At 39.1% G+C, this 17,006-nt stretch overlaps 1 protein-coding gene across 1 annotated transcript in view; it reads left to right on the forward strand.

Moving 5' to 3' along the window:
• Positions 1-17,006, forward strand: part of LOC125451629 (zinc finger protein 236-like) — a 136,744-nt gene that overhangs the window by 60,300 nt on the left and 59,438 nt on the right. The window contains exons 12-16 of the mRNA XM_048528975.2: positions 2,457-2,610; positions 4,710-4,970; positions 6,273-6,538; positions 10,908-10,997; positions 14,515-14,666. Coding sequence (XP_048384932.1) covers positions 2,457-2,610; positions 4,710-4,970; positions 6,273-6,538; positions 10,908-10,997; positions 14,515-14,666 — 923 coding nt within the window. The remainder of the gene's footprint in view (positions 1-2,456; positions 2,611-4,709; positions 4,971-6,272; positions 6,539-10,907; positions 10,998-14,514; positions 14,667-17,006) is intronic.

Consider the following 17,006-nt stretch of genomic DNA (forward strand, 5'->3'; position numbering starts at 1 on the left):
GGTCTCGGCCACTGGCTGCACTGCCTCTTGAGAAGGCCTACCATATCAGTTGCCTCACTGACACTCAACTGGGTGCAGAGATTCTCCAAGATCAGATGGAAGCCACCAAGCAGACAGTGCTGCCACATACTGGATCCCTGACCGCTGTTGAATCATAGGAACCGGTTGGCAAGAAGGTGGTGAGGGAGGGTAGCAGCTCTCGGTGGAATCCCTTCCTGATGTCAGATTGACTGATCAGGCATTGATTGATTGCCTTTGAATACAGAGAATCTTTGCTGAAGTCCATTGCAGCCCAATCCCCTGGAATCTGAAAGGAATCCTGCGCAAGTTTGCTCCTCATTCTCCCCACATGCTGATTTCCCCCTGTCTGTTATTGGGTAAATACCAGATATGGCAGGGCAAACTTGTCTAGTTGTAGGCCTCAATTGGTGGCTGGGTAGAAAGGTTACCTACCAATTGTCCTTCCCGCCATAGACTTAATTGGGAAGGCAGCCAATCCCTTAACTCTAACCTCCAGCCTGAATAAATGACCTGTCATTGAACTCGTCCTGTAGAACAGTGTTGTATTCTGCTCAAAGTCAGGAAGTACAAAGTCTTGTTGAAGTAAGGCGCTTTTTGTCGAAGCTTTTTGTCTAGCATACATAAAGGAATTTTGAAGCTTTCTAAGAAAAATGATTCCCTTTGCTGTTTTCAGCTAATGGCAGCTTATTAGTCACCTGCCTCATTTATTGATACCGCATTGAAAGTGAGAGATGCAAGAAGCATCTATGACATCCAACCTCCACAATACAAGCAGACAAATATAGAGACCTGGCAGCAGAGCTCCTGTTTCACATTCTGTCCATTCCCTCATGCTACCCTTTCAGGCTTGCAACTTACTTTTGTGTCCAATGGGAATAGATCTGTTTGAAATGCTTGTCAGAGATACTTGACACCAATTGGAGCGAGAGAACAAGGGCTGGTTGAATGGTCACTGTGGGTCCATTGGATGAGAACAGCATGTATATTTTACATAGGGAGTAAATAATCAGTGTTATAGAGTTTGAAATAAAGTTGGAATAAAAATCTCACTAGAAAAGTATATACCTGAACACTGTCCGACCAACTTTTTAAGCTCAGGTGTTTAACAGTGAGAGCTTAGGATGGTTCTGATCCATCAGCCTCTGAGTTATAGGTCCAGCACACTTCTGCTGTGCCACTCTGCTCAGTTGAAAGATTTGCTGGGCTGAAATGCAGAAGTGTCCTGGTGGACTTGATATCAAGGCTTGGCATGGAGTCCAGGTAGCATGAAAGGTTATTTCATTTGCTGAGCAGTTCTCTTTGATGGAGTAACTTGCATTATGTAAAAGAGCTTCAAGTTGTATAGTTCTTCTCCAGTCCTCAGTAAATGGAGTAAGCTGAGCTACCTTCTCTACATTCTCTCTCATTTGCAGGTGCAACTGAAATTAATGTTAATGGGTAAAATGTGAAAAATAGCAAGACTGAAAATCGACATTATAAGCGACAAATGTTATAAGTGCACAGTCTATCTGCCTCTAGGGTGAGAGGGAAGGGTAAAGGATAGGCTTATTTTTCAGATATGAATCTTCTCCTAGAACTGAAGAAAATATGTTTTGTTTTTCTCAGCTCCCAGGACCTCCCATTGTTTTCCTTTTTCGGGGCTGATAACCAAACTATTCATGCACTGTTAGAATTATCAGATTCAGTTGATGTGTTGTGTGTATCTCTGAAGTTTTGGATTTTCAATTTTAGTTTTGGCAAGCAATGCAAATTGGATAACAGCACAAAATTTAATTTCAACAATACTGCTAAGTAGCTGATAATAGAATCGGAAAAATCACAATGGATACGCTTTCCATTTTGGATAACAATGTTTGATGTCTGTATGAAGATACTAGTAGTATATACTTGTATTAATAGATTTATTAAATTGTCATATTTTTATTCACTATTGCTACAAATTGTGCATTAGATGTCCAGTTTTGCAATTTAAGATTGTTTCTGGTAAATTTCTTTTAAATAGGGTCTCTTTGACACTAAGAATGTTCTTGCAGCTCACTTTCGTTTTCACTTTTTCCCTGGAACTAAACCTATTACAGACCTTCCTTTGCAGCAATGCAAAACAAAAATCAAATTTGTGCAATTAAGTGTCAGTTTGCCTGTAATAATCATCTGAGTCATTGTGCTGAGGGTTCCTGGATGTTCAAGCCTAATCAAGCAACATTGAGAAGTTAATGCTACTATGTAACATCAGTCGTATAGTGTGATGTATAACTGTTTTACAAGTTTAAACAATAACATTGTTGCAAGCAGTTTTGTGTTAAGCATTGACTGGGGGTAATACCTGATTCATTTTCATTTCTTTTAATCACTTTTTAACCCAAGGTAAAACTGTGACTGTTTTTAATACATAAAAATAAAATTCGATTAAAAGCTTGACTTCTTTTTCAATGTAGGTCTCATTCAGCAAACACCACGGAATAGCCAGTTATACAGTCATTACCTGGCCAATGGCATCATGTCTGATGGACTAGGCGGGGATAGGCCATACAAATGTGCATATTGCAACAAAGGTTTTAAAAAATCTAGTCACCTTAAACAACATATCAGGTACGAATGATATGATAGCTTGTTTAAATTGCCTTGGAGTTGGGTAGTGGTCTGTTGGCAAGATTGCATGCCGTTTCTGTAGTTGATACTGTTATGGAACCAGGAAGTTCAGGAGGAGGCTGTTTGGCCCATCATATTTGTGTTAAGTCTTTGAAAGAATTGTCCATCCAGTCTCGCTCCCTTGCTATTTTCCCATTGTCTTCCAAATTACGTGCTTCCAAGTTTGTATCTAATTCCATTTGGAAGCCTTATTGAACTTGCTTCTGTTCTTGAAGGTCTTCATTTTAATGAAATTTGTGGAACAGTGGATAAGATGTCTATTTTTACATTTTAAATTATAGCTGCGTGGTAGTTGCAAAATTGCTGTCAAGTTTTGCTTCTTAAATTTAAAGTGATAAAGGGATACCCATGTCCAGAATCATTTCATAGACCAGCTGCAGCAGTGATGATTTCACAAAAGATGTTATGGAAACTCAGAAAGCACATCTGTCACAATCAACACATGACTCCTTTGTTACATTCAGTCCGGTCTTCCAAGTACTTGTGTGGATCCTCCCCTCGCCTCTTTAATGATACTTGAGCCTTATACAAATGCTTCCGGCTTGCTTGTTTATTATTTTGCCTTGATAGTTTTTTCCTTCTAACGTCCTCCCATATATTACATCTGACTGTTGCTGGATTACACTTCCGTAGGGTTGAACTGCCCACCTCCAGAGTGGCCAGCCATTTTTTTTAGTACGGACAAGTCTCCAGCCACCCTGTTTTGTTTTCCCTATTGCCTCAGTGTGTGCCATTTCTATTTTTGGTCTTTGGCAAAAGCAGACAAAATCAAATGTATATCTAATCTTCCGTGTTTTCATTTCATTTATCCTCGTTTCAGATCTGACCCATTGAACGTGAGTGCTAAAGAATGCTATCTGATGTGGAGAATGCGGAAATAAATTTAGAGAGCCTTGTACTGATACAATGGGTTCAGAGAAAGCACAGGGGCATAAGACAAATTCAACTCTTTCAAAGGGACACGATGAACCAAACGGTTGCATTTTGCCTTCTTAATTTCCATGACATTGATAACTTATTTAGTTCTCCTCTTTGAAACTTGTTTTGATTTCATTTGCTTTTACTGATCACCTGGGCATCTATCTTTTTGTTTTTTTTTGTGAAGTATTAATTTTCTTTCCAGAATGCACTCCTTTAGAATTTGTGCTTATTTCTGGCCTCTGCATTATGAAAAAAATGAACATGGAGGCTTTGGAAAAGGTATAAGATTGATTTCTTGAGGATGAAGGGTCTAGGCCCAAAACGTCAACTTTTGTGCTCCTGAGATGCTGCTTGGCCTGCTGTGTTCATCCAGCTTCATACCTTTTGTTATCTTGGATTCTCCAGCATCTGCAGTTCCTATTATCTCTGATCACTTATTGCAGTATTTAGTTTTTGTAATCAGCTGTTTTTCGGCTGTATTAATAAAACAACACCAGATTACCAATTATAGAGCAGACTTAAACTTCATGCTGTGCAAGTAAACTTGACCAGACACAGGGTGAAATAAAAGTTACTGAAAATTAGTGCAATTTACCGTCTGGTTGCCGTTTTGCCCAAAGTTTAAGAACTTAACCAACAGGGTCTGTCATTGTTTCTGAGCAATAAGGAGAACACTTTTGAAGTGAAACATACTTAACAAATGTTCACGTGAGAACATGAGTGCATTTCACCTTTATGTACCTGATGAAATTTAGAGCATCGAAATAGCGCTTCTGTCCAACTGATCCATGCTGGTGTTTGAGTTCCATCTGAACCGCCTCTCAATGTTCTTTCCGTACTTCTAATCCATCTATTCCTTTTTGCCTTAATCTATTTTGGCATTAAATGTCCCTCTCTTTTGCACCTGTAGTAGTTGAGATGGACATGAATCCCAAATCCTTTAACTGCTGTCTGGGAAATGAAGTTTCTCCTGATTTTCCTATTGAATTTTTTTGTGTGACTATCTTATACCAGTATGCAATATCACTGAAGCTGAAATGAGGGAGGGAAAGTGAAATCTGTGCAGGAATATTCTACTTGAGTGGTAGCGATGGTCAACCAGTTTGTTCTTGTTTCAGATCGCATACTGGTGAAAAACCTTTCAAATGCTCACAGTGTGGGAGAGCCTTTGTTTCATCAGGGGTCCTTAAGTCACACATCCGGACGCATTCTGGCCTCAAGGCTTACAAATGTTTGATTTGTGATGGCACTTTCACCACTAATGGCAGTTTGAAGAGGCACATGTCAACACACAGTGAGGTCCGTCCTTTCATGTGCCCCTATTGCCAGAAGACTTTCAAGACTTCTATGAATTGTAAAAAACATATGAAGACACATAGGTAAGAATCCTTTGACGTCATTTCGAATCGCACATGGTCACAACCACTTCAATCTTTATGTAAATATAGGCCTCCGATGAAATTTGTACTAAAGGTGACTCAAGGACAGTAGGACTGTACAGGGAAACCTTTGCTGTCTATTGGAGGAAAAGTGCTGATTCTAAGGCAGTGTTGTGTAGAGTCCTGCTGTGCAGTTTGTTTTTGGACACAGATAAATTATTTGAATGAAAAGAGTTTGATACGTTGTTTCAGCATTGAGCATTTCTGTAAAATGCAGGTTTTTCTTAATTCAGTCCAAATATCTACCTAACTCATACAGACTGCAACGGTTCAAGAAGACAACTCTCCACCGCCTCTTTGAGGACAAATAGGGACAGGCAGGAAATGCTGACCCAGCCAGTGATGCCCACATCCCATGATTGAAAACAAAACTTTGTCCTGAATTTGAAGCAACGTGTCATATTTCCTGTCCCCAAATCTTATAATCTTTGAGTCAGATGAACAGTTAATGGGATAATTTTGTTTACATACTCGAGCACATCCATCAGTTCAGTTGGACTCAGCCCATTTTACTTGTGGTGTTATAAACAGCATGGAGTGCATATTTTCATTTGATCAGTTGGAACTGAACAAATGATCCGGAGCCATCTTGGTTTCTTTTTAAAGCTAACAAAGATTCAGATAGGTAAGTCGATAGCTTTTGTTGAAGTTACAATGAATTAATGAACTTAAGGTATTTCTGTAGTGCCTTTTGCAGCCTCAAGATGTCCTGAAATGCTTTACAGCCAATGAAGAAATTCTATAGTGTAGTTTGAGGAGACATTTTGCTTTTAATTCTTGAAGACTTGGAATATGTGCATGTGCGCGCACACTTACGCGCACATGCACACACAGACACAGACGTTCATACAGCTAAAACTGTTTTAATGAAGACAAAAATAATGAAAGCTAATTTTAGTTTGTTCTTGTAATGTAGGCACCGTTTATTTCCCAGCCATAACTACCCTGCAGGTCTTACAAGTCAAATGCATACTGTGTTTGTGTAGAATCACCTGTAAACCAAACTTGACAGGATTGGCAAATTCTGATCTGACATTCTGACCAATTTCTGGTTCCAGCACATAAGTACTGGTTATGAGGTATGGAATAGTCCAGTAACTTAATCATTAGGCTACTGTAAAAGGGCTTTCGGCTTGATTTATAGTAGAGAAGAGAAATGTTAAGTTAGCTTTTTCTCCTTGAGGCCAACAGTAAAACCATTAGCTTCATATCCTGGTAAATTTGTTTAAATTTATTATATAGGTACGAACTTGCTCAGCAGATACAGCAACAGCAGCAACAGCAGGCATCATTAGATGATGATGCCTTAGTTGAACCTATGGAACATCAGTCTGACTCAACTAATGGCCAAACACATGCACACCTTCAGCCTGAGGATCTACAGCCATCTGCGACAGTAAATGCTGACCAACAAACCTTGCTAGGTCTGAGCCAAGAACAAGTTGTGGGATCACAGCAAACTGGCCTTGGCCAACAGCTTGCAGACCAGCAACTTGTCCAGGATGAAGGTAACATTGAAATAGGTCTGTCAGAAGTTCTAAACATGCTTTTAATAATACTTCAACCAGTAGTAAAGCTTAGAAAGAGCAATTTTTAAAAACATTCAAATTAGTGAAAAGTCCAGACTATTTTAGGATTTTTCCCAAAATTTGGCAGAAGAACATTGTATCCTGCATTTTAACTTCTGCCCAGGTAGTTTGGTGCAACTTTTCTATGCCTTCTCCAAAGCCTTCTCAGCTTTCCTGAAACACGGTGCCCAGAATTGGATGAAATACAAAAGTGGAGCCAAAAGTGTTTTTAATTCGAAGTTCCTGGTTTTCCATATTATGTTTTTAATGTGCAGTATCCAAATGCTTTATTAACTACTTGGCTAACCTGCCCTGATACCTACAAATGCTTGCGTACTGAACAACTCCCGCAGTCTCTCTGTTTTGCAACCTGGTTAAAATTTTGCCATTGCATATGTAACGTCTGTCTCTTCATTCTTCCCTTCAGAATGCATTAGCTCAATAGTTTTTGACATGAATTTTATCTGATGTGTTTATCCATTCTACCAGCTTGTCTGTCTCTTCAAAAGCCTTTTACTAGATTCCTCACTTCTGCCCACTTCAAAATTTTTGATTTATTATTGTCACGTACCAACATATAATATTGTTTTGCGTGCTATCCAGGCAATTCATCCCCTACATAAATAATGAGTAATAGAACAAAATGTAGAATAAACTCTTCCAGCTACAGTGAAGGTACAGAGATCAATTCTAATATGTGAGAACTCCCCGTTCATAAGCCAGATAACAGCAGGGAAAAAGCTGTGCTTAAATCGTCAGCTTTTCTGCTCCTCTGATGCTACTTGGCTTGCTGTGTTCATCCAGCTCTACACCTTGTTATCTCAGATTCTCCAGCATCAGCAGCTCCCACTATCCCTTAAATCTGTTCGTATGTGTTTTCAAACTTTTGTATCTGTTTCCTGATAGAGGGTGGAGGAAAGTATATCCAGGGTGGGAGGGGTCTTTGTGTATGTTGGCTGCTTTCCCGAAGCAGAGAGGAGCATAGATTGAGTCAATGGAAGGAAGGCTGGCAATGTATAGGGCTGTGTTCACAATATTTTGTAATTTCTTGTAGTCCTGGACAGAGCAGTTGGCATACTAAGCTGGGATGCATCTGGACAAGATGGTTTCTGTGGTGCATCTATGAAAATTGGTGAGATTCATTGTGGATATTGCTGAATTTCCTTTGCCTTCTGAAGAAGTAGAGACATTGGTGTGCTTTCTTGACTGTGGCACAACGCAGATGGACTGGGACAGATTGTTGGTGATATTTACTCTTAGGAGCTTGAATCTCTTGACCGTCTCCATCTTGGCATTTGTGTCTTCTTATTTTAAAATTATGCCATGCTCCTCAAATTCAAGTCATTATCGAATACAAATGACAGGAGGTATTCTTGTGCGGGACTTAAGGGAAACATCACCATATGCCTCCCACTTCAAGTGTGAGCAACAGCCAAATAGTCCTAACTTTACTTTCAGTCCTTTGGCCAATTTTGTGTCCATTGTCCCTTTTACCACAAGGTTCTCTATTTTACTAATAACCTGATAAGTGTACTTGATCAAGTGCTTTTTGAAAAGCTATTTATCATGGATCAGCTGTACTGCCCTCAACCACCTTCTCCATTACCTCATCAAAAAACTCAATCAGATTAGTCAAAATTCATCATTGTAAATATATAATATTCTTTTTGCTCATTTTTAAAAAAAGTTCTAATTTTAGGTTTCAAAAGTGATTTAGTTTCTGATCATTTGGTAGATTTTTGTATCGTTGACATCTGCTGTTAATTATTTAATGAAAATGTACTTTGCAGCAATTATATAGTCTATCTAAACTGTAACTTAGTGCAATATCTGTTAACTAGGTAGTCAATAAAAATCCAATACTCTTTAGCCAGAGAGTGGTAAGAATTTGGAACAAGCAATCATGAGGAGCAGTTGAAAAGATAGCGCACATTCATTTAAGGAAATGCTGAATAGACAAAGGGGAAGAAGGAAAAAGAACAGACTGATAGAGCCTATTAGGCGAAATCTCACGTAGGCAGAGAATAGAATTTATGGCGTAGAATCGATATAACGGCAAAAGCCAATCGAACTGAATGGAAGTTGTTCTCACCACAGTTCTTAAATGAATACTTTATATATTTCTCTGTCTGTATGCCTGTCTGTTCTCTATCCCATAACACTTCGTTTCTCTCTCCATTGTGATATATGTAATATATATGTGTCAAGTCCCAGTGTTAACAAACATTGAGCCTGTCTACTGAAGTGGCTCAGGACACTTATCTGTACCAATCCATACCACTAGATGGAGGTGGAGAGGCTGATGTGCTTCTCCTTATTTCTGTTTGAATCTCATTTGTACAATAGTTAATCAGGGAGCATTGACAGTTACTCCTTGCCCATGGCAATCCTTTGACAGCTAGCTTATTGATGAGGGAAAAAAAAACTCTTTTAAGCTGTTAATTTTAGTTTTCCCTGCATTACCTTGCATCATCAGCAGTGAACCCACATTTGCAAGTTAGACTTTATAGAGTTGAAATAACTACTTAGTTTAAACATAATGCTTATGCTGCACATGTGGTTCCACTCTGCCTATTTGATCTGTCCCTGCTGGCAGGTCTTTATATATCTGATGTTGCTGCTGGTTGTGAGGTGCAAGAATATCCTAGCTTGACTGATTTGTTATTTTCATTCATTTTTTGTGGAATGTTTTTCATTTTATCCTTAGAGATTTGGAATTCTGATTTAGAAATACCAAGTGTAATTTTGAATCTTTCTCATCTCTGACACATAAGAATGGAGTCCAAAAGTGTTTTTTTTTTTGTGGTATATTGGCAGAGCCATGTTATCAAATGAAGTAATGTAGGTTTTGCTAAACAGTGCATCGAAAGAACTTAACATGAAGAGCATAAACTGAGAATATGTGAACAAAGATCAATGTGCCAGCAGCTTTTCCAACCATTTAAATTGTTCGAATAATTATATTATTGTTCTTTAAAGTTATAATAAAATTACAGTCCCGTTTTTCAACCAGTTTACTACAAAAGTTTAATTACCTTTAACTAAAAATATTTTTGTTTTCATCACCTCCCACCTTGAAATAGTTGTATATATTAACTGTACTACAAGTACAACATAGAACATAGAACATAGAACATAGAACAGTACAGCACAGAACAGGCCCTTCAGCCCACAATGTTGTGCCGACCATTGATCCTCATGGATGCACCCTCAAATTTCTGTGACCATATGCATGTCCAGCAGTCTCTTAAATGACCCCAATGACCTTGCTTCCACAACTGCTGCTGGCAACGCATTCCATGCTCTCACAACTCTCTGCGTAAAGAACCTGCCTCTGACATCCCCTCTATACTTTCCACCAACCAGCTTAAAACTATGACCCCTCGTGCTAGCCATTTCTGCCCTGGGAAATAGTCTCTGGCTATCGACTCTATAAAGTAGCTCTTCCTTTGTAAACAAATGCAAAGACTAAGGCTGTATACAAATGCTGTATTGTGAGAACCACACAATATGACCCAAGAGAGAATTGAAGAGGCTGAAGAGAATCAAATTTAGATTAGATTAGATTCCTTACAGTGTGGAAACAGGCCCTTCGGCCCAACAAGCCCACACTGCCCCTTGATATGTCCCCCCCAGACCCATCCCCCTATAACCCACACACCCCTGAATACTACGGGCAGTTTAGCATGCCCAATCCGCCTAGCCTGCACATTTTTGGACCGTGGGAGGAAACCGGAGCACCCAGAGGAAACCCATGCAGACACAGGGAGAATGTGCAAACTCCTCACAGAGTCGCCCGAGGTTGGAATCGAACCCGGGTCCCTTTTGCTGTGAGGCTGCAGTGCTAACCACTGAGCCACCGTGCTGCCCCCTTTTTAATGGCATAAAATTTCTGAATACTCTGATTCCAACTAGGACACTGACAAATTCTTAAGGCCTAAAACTGAATGGAGCCTGATGTGTTGGCAGGACTTGAAGCTTTGTGCAGAAGGCATAAAGTGTTAGCCTCATGATGCTCTCTAAGTGCCTATCTAGCCAGAAATGGTGAAAGTATTCAATCTACTACCACAAACTAGAGGCAAGATGCATTTGAGGAAGGTAGAAAAGTACCTGGAGGATAAAGAAGGAGATAAATGTTTAGATACAGTGAGATGAAGAAGGGGGGACAGATCTCAAATAGAGTGTAAACACCAGATCCTACTGAACCAAATGGTTGTATCTGTACTGTAAGTTATCTGTATGCTTTCATCTGCTTTCATTAGCAATGTCAAATTGATTGTTTTGTTTGATATTTATTTTTGTACTCTAGATTCCTTTGTGACAACACCGCAAAATATCAGCCAATTTGATCAACAAACTATAACACAGCAGACTTTTGATCAACAGAGCCTGACCCAAGGTTTTGGAACTGTTTTATTGAGTTTTTTTTTGAATAATTGTTACAAATGTGTGCTTTAATTTAAATGTGAAAAGATTATTCTGCACATTGTTGGGCTGGGAGAGGGATGTAGCTCAAGGCAAGCTATTAAAAACAGTTAAAGGGTTGCTAGTTCATGGTTCTGATGAAACAATCTATATCGCAGTGTAACATTGGATTGAGCAGTGTCATTTTTAAAAATAGGCTTAACAGTCAGAACCAGTGGTGAGGACTGTGGTCAGCATTTCACAATTGTTCAAGTGTTATGTCATTTGAGGTTTTAGTTTTCTGTATTGTCATTATTTTTCTGTATACCAAGGAGCTGTTTGTATTTGGAATGGTAGCACAGTGGTTTTGTCACTGGATCAGTAATCCAGATGCTGGACTAAGGATACAGAAATATAAGTTTAAATCCCATCACAGCAGCTGGGGAATTTAAATTCTGTTAATTAAATACATCTGGAATGAAAGACTAGTACAATCAATGGTGACCACGGAACTACCAGATTATTACAAAAACTCATCCGGCTCATAAATGTTTTTAAGGGGAGAAATTCTGTTCTTACCCATTCTGGACTAGTTTATAGTAATTGGACGGCTCTAATCACTGTTCTAAAATAGCCTAGTAAACCACTCAGTTATGTTCAAAAGGCAGGTCACCACCTTCTTGAGGGCAATTAAGGAAAAGCAGTAAATGCTGACCTAGTCAGTGAAGCTCCGATCATAAAAAAGAATTTTAAAAAGTGACACATTTCTTTCATAAAGTTGCATCTTCAAAATATTATTTCAGTTTTTGCAGAATTGGAGAGATTTATCATTTTTCCATGGCCTCGTCAGTGTAGTTTTTCAACAATTTATTTAAATTTGATAAGCTAACTAAACCGGTCTCCAAGACTGTTTAGCGTGTCAAGAACTTACAAACATTTGAAGTAGGAGTAAAAATGGAAAGCTGAGCCATCTGGGCCTGCTCCGCCATTCAGTAAGACAATTGCTGATCTCTTATGCATTGAGTTCCACATTTCCCAATACCCCAATAAACTTTGATATGTCTGTCTGATGAGACCTCTACCTTTTTAAAATAAAAATTCAGTGATTGCTTCCGCTGCCCCCGAGGCAGAGTTCCAGAGTTGCACAGCCCTCAGAGTTGGTTGGGGTGGTGGGGGGGAAGTCTCCTCTCTGACTTAAAACGGTGGCGCCTGATTCTCCTAGTTCTGGACTTAACAGAAGAGGAAATATCCTTTCCACATTCACCTTATTAAGATCATTCAGAATCTTATGCTTCAATCAAGTCCCTCTCACCATTTCAAATCTTTGAAACAAGCTCAACCTATCCATACTTTCTTTATAAAAAGATCTGCTTAATCTAGGCACCAATCTAATAAAGTACATCTGAACTGCCTCCAAAGCATTTACATGCTTTCTTAAATAAGGAGATCAAAACTGAATACAGCATTCAAGATATGATCTCACCAATGCTATTTAGAACTGAAGCAATGACATTTTTAGAGATAGTAGGAACTGCAGATGCTGGAGAATCTGCGATAACAAGGTGTAGAGCTAGATGAACACAGCAGGCCAGGCAGCATCAGAGGAGCAGGAAAGCTGATGTTTCAGGTCTAGACCTAGGGTCTAGGTCCAAAACATCAGCTTTCTTGCTCCTCTGATGCTGCTTGGCCTGCTGTGTTCATCCTGCTCTACACCTTGTTATCCAATGACATTTTTACTTCCATTAGAAAACCAGAAATTGCTGGAGAAACTTGGAGTTCTGGCAACCATCTGTGGTGAGAGAAAAACACAGTTTATGTTTTAAGTCCAGTGACTCCTCCACCACCCCCACCCCTTCTCAGAATTGACAGAATCTAGGAAAAGTGGTATTTTGTTGACAGGAGAAGAAAGAGAAAGGAATGAGTGGATAGCTGGAGATTAAGCCCAGATAAAGAGACAGAGACAGAAATAATAGAAGTTAGGAAAACAAAAGGATTGTTAATAGTCAGCCAGGAAAGAAAAGAAAGGCTAAATAGGTGGTAATGGAAACTACGAATGTGTGAAGATGGGTTGGCTGTGCTGAAAGCAGTCTAAATCGTGACAGGATCTTAGGTGTGGGGGTGGTTAAATGACATGGAAGTGAGTTTTCAGGCTCTAAAATTATTGAACTCTGTTGCGTCCCTAAAGCTGTAAAGTTCCTCGAGCATGAGCTAAGCCTTGTTGGAGAATTACAGCAGACCTGTTTGTATGGGAACATGGGAGTGCCTTGAAGTGACTGGCAAACGGGAGCATGGGGTCATTTTTATGGCTAAACAGTAGGTATTCCACAGAATGGTCACCCCATCTGCACTTTGACTCCCTAGTGTAGAGGAGACTGTTGTCTCCTACCTGGTGTCCTATGCACCTATCTGCTCACTCCTTTTCCCCATTACTCCTGTTATTAGCATAAACACCACTTCTTCCTCGATGCTGTCCGTTCTGAACACAGTCACCAAATTAAGAATATTAACTTGCTTTACTTCCTACAGATGCTGCCAGACCTGTTGAGTTTCATCAGCAATTTATGTTTTTGTTTTAGATTTCCAGTGTCCACAGTTCTTTATTTTATTCTTACTTTCATGTTTGATTCCTCTGATAGTAAAGGATAGTGCCTTATTACTGTTACTGCATACTGTATACACACTAACTGTAAGCCATATGCCATCTGCCTGCTTATGGTGTATTAGTTTAGAATGGCATCATGGTGACACAGACATGATTGGCTGAAGGGCCTGTTCCTGTGCCGTAGTGTTCTATGTTCTGTCTTCTAGGCACCAGAACACTTAAATCCTATTGCATGTCAGAAATCCTCAGTTGCCTTCTGTTTAAATAATTTGCTTTTTTTGTTCTTCCTATCAAACCGAACAATTTCACTTTTTCCCTACATTACCCTCCATCTGTTTAGGATTTTGCACACTCTTACTCAATCTACGGAATATGTATAAATCCACTTGCGTTGACTGACTTGTCTTCTTCGCAGCGAACTTTGCTACCTATCTTGGTGTCATCTAACTTTGCATTAAATGACACCTCAAATATAATATAATGTGCACTCTGCTTCAGAGAAGCATCATTAGACAGGAAAGAACCAAGGAAGGTGACAGAAATATTTATCAGTGATGCCCACAGAGATCAGTAGAGAGGTTTACCATGGAAATTCCAGAGTTTGAGACCATTACAGCTAAAACACAGCTGCCAGTGGTGAGATAAAAGGAATCAATGATATGCAAAGAGGTCAAAATTGGATTAATAGAAGAGTTCACAAAGAGTAAGTAACTTCAAGACTCCAATTTATAACTTCAACATCTGATTTGATTGTTGTCTTGTGGCCAGTCATGTCATTGCATTTTTTTTAAAGAGTAACAGGAAAGAAAAGTATACAAAGCTATCAGTTAACAGTTTGACAAGTAATTGTTCCTGAATGTCATTTAAATACCAATTTTGAGTGAACACAACAATTTTTTTTTTAAACTAGGTTTCACTATTGCTGATAGCTTTGGCCAACAGGGTCAGTTTACAGCAGTGCAACAGTTGCAGGATTCCAGTAGCCTGGAGTCACAAGCTCTAACTCCCAGTTACCATCAGCAAAGTCTGCTTCAGGTGCCAACCACAGACAGCATTAATGTGGTGAGTATTAAATAAATGATATTTTAAATTAAATTATTCAAGTTATGTTCCTTGTTGTATCTTTTGTACTTAACTTTGACAGCCTACTGTTACATTTCAAAAGGTTATTCTATGAAATTGAAAATCAACTGTATAAAAGTATAAATTACCCTCAAATGGGCCCGCTAAAGTTTTTAATATCTAGAATATAGTATTTGAAATACCCATTATGGTATACAATAATCACTGATGTTGAATTTTTCCGATGATCGTGGAGATATAACAGCGCAGATTCAGCCCATGGAGTCTGTCATCCAGATAATTATTTAATACACAAATATTTTGCTATCTAGGCTAATCTGTGGAAGGATGACCAGTTTCTCTCTGGATAAGCTGCACATTTTAGCGACATGTTTGAAATGCTGATGAGCCAATCGAAAAGAAGCAGATGTAGTCTTAGACTAATTAGAAGCTAAGTTAGAAAGCACTTTTCCAAACAAATGCGAACAAGAAATCTGCTACTTCTGTTAATGGATGCTGGGATAATTAGAGACTTTTTTGGTGGGTTAAAGGTATCCACAGGTATAGAGGTTGGATGGCTATATGGTATCGAGGTGATAATCAGCAGCGTCTAATATGACATTGCAGACTTAAAGGATTGAGTAGCCTGCTTCTGCTCCTTTGTTCCGAAATTGTGTTTAGGTTTACAATAAGGTATTTGGTAGATACAACTATCTGATGTTTCTGTCCAATATTATCAAGGTGAATCTTTATGGTTTGCTAGACAGTTTAGTTGCACCTCCTCCATTATTGTATTCAAAATTCGGATTGAAGCAATGGAATGTGAATGCTGTAATTTGGCTTTATTTTAATAAAGAAAGCTCGAATCAAACTTTTTTTTTGACTGCTCATGGTGAACGTGCTGTCAATCATTATTGGTTCAGTAGAAGATAGGGATGGAAGAGCTTTATTCAGGGTTTGCTGACCAATCACGAATCATACATCTGAGTAGTTAGTCAGAACAAGCAGTGAAATCACTGTTCTGGTGAAAAGCATGCAGCTAATGTTTTGTGTTTGTCAGTGTGTTCATTCTCTGATAGAGATTAAATCCAAACTTAAGGAGAATTTTGCCCCTCAGCAGCTGAACAAAGCACAGATGCTGATCTTCAAAAACTGTACGACATTAGTAGATGGAGGTAAGCTAGAATGTGACAAGTGATGCTAAAACAATGAGAGGAATTCAGTATTTTTATTGCATTCTTCTCAAAATTTTGGAAAATTTAAATTTTAACCTTTGTAGTTAATATGAAATGTAAAAGTAGAATTCAGATTGCACCTAACTGCCTGTCTATTTATGACAGTATTGATAAAGGTAAAGAATCACTCCACTTCTGACCTCATGAGAGCCTTGGTTCAAACATGGTCAAAAGAATTGAATTTCAGAGGTGAAGTGAGAGTGACTGCTCTTGACGTCAAGGCTGTATTTAACCAAGTGTGGCGTCTAGCAAAGGTGTCCAGGAGGTCTGGCAAAACTAGGGACTGGGGGAAATCTCTTTACTGGCTGGAGTCATATCTGGCATAAAGAAAGATGATTGTGGTAGTTGGTCAGTTATCCTAGTTTCACGTCATCTCTGCAGGACTTCCTCAGAGTAGTGTCCTCGGCCCAATGACCTTCAGCTGCATCATCGATGACCATTCCTCCATCATGAGGCTGGAAGTGGGGTTTCTGCTGATGACACTAAACATTCTGTAATCATTTACAATTCCTCAGATACTGAAGCAGTTCAAGTCCAAATGTAGCAAGATAGGGATGACAAACATCAAATAACTTCCACACCACACAAATGCCAAGTAATGACCGTCTCAAGTAAGAGAGAATCTAACCATTGCCTTTTGACATTCAAAGGCGTTACTATCCTGAAGCCCCCACTACCATCAGCCAGAAACCGAACTGGACTAGCCATATAAATATAGTAGCTGCAAGGAAATTAAAACTGTACATTTTACTTCCATTTGAGTATTTTAAATATTATTTCAAGCTTGGGACCATGGTAACAATGGAGGACATTTAGACGCTAGAAGGATTCAAAATTGATAAAGGAGTGGGTATTGGCTAAGCTGTTGGTATTTAAAGTTGACAAAGCATTGGCACCAAATGAGATGCATTCAAGGATGCTGATGGAAGCCGGAAAAGAAATTGCAGACGCACTGACCATAATTTTTCACTCTTCGTTGGGTATGGGGTGGTGCCAAAGGAATGGAGAAATGCAACCATTTCATCTTTGTTTCAAAAACAGTGGAAGGATAATCCCACCAATCACAGGCAAATTGGTTTAACTTTGCTGGTTGCAATGTTCCTAG

The sequence above is a fragment of the Stegostoma tigrinum genome, chromosome 5 (assembly GCF_030684315.1).
Source record: "Stegostoma tigrinum isolate sSteTig4 chromosome 5, sSteTig4.hap1, whole genome shotgun sequence".
Taxonomy (NCBI): domain Eukaryota; kingdom Metazoa; phylum Chordata; class Chondrichthyes; order Orectolobiformes; family Stegostomatidae; genus Stegostoma; species Stegostoma tigrinum.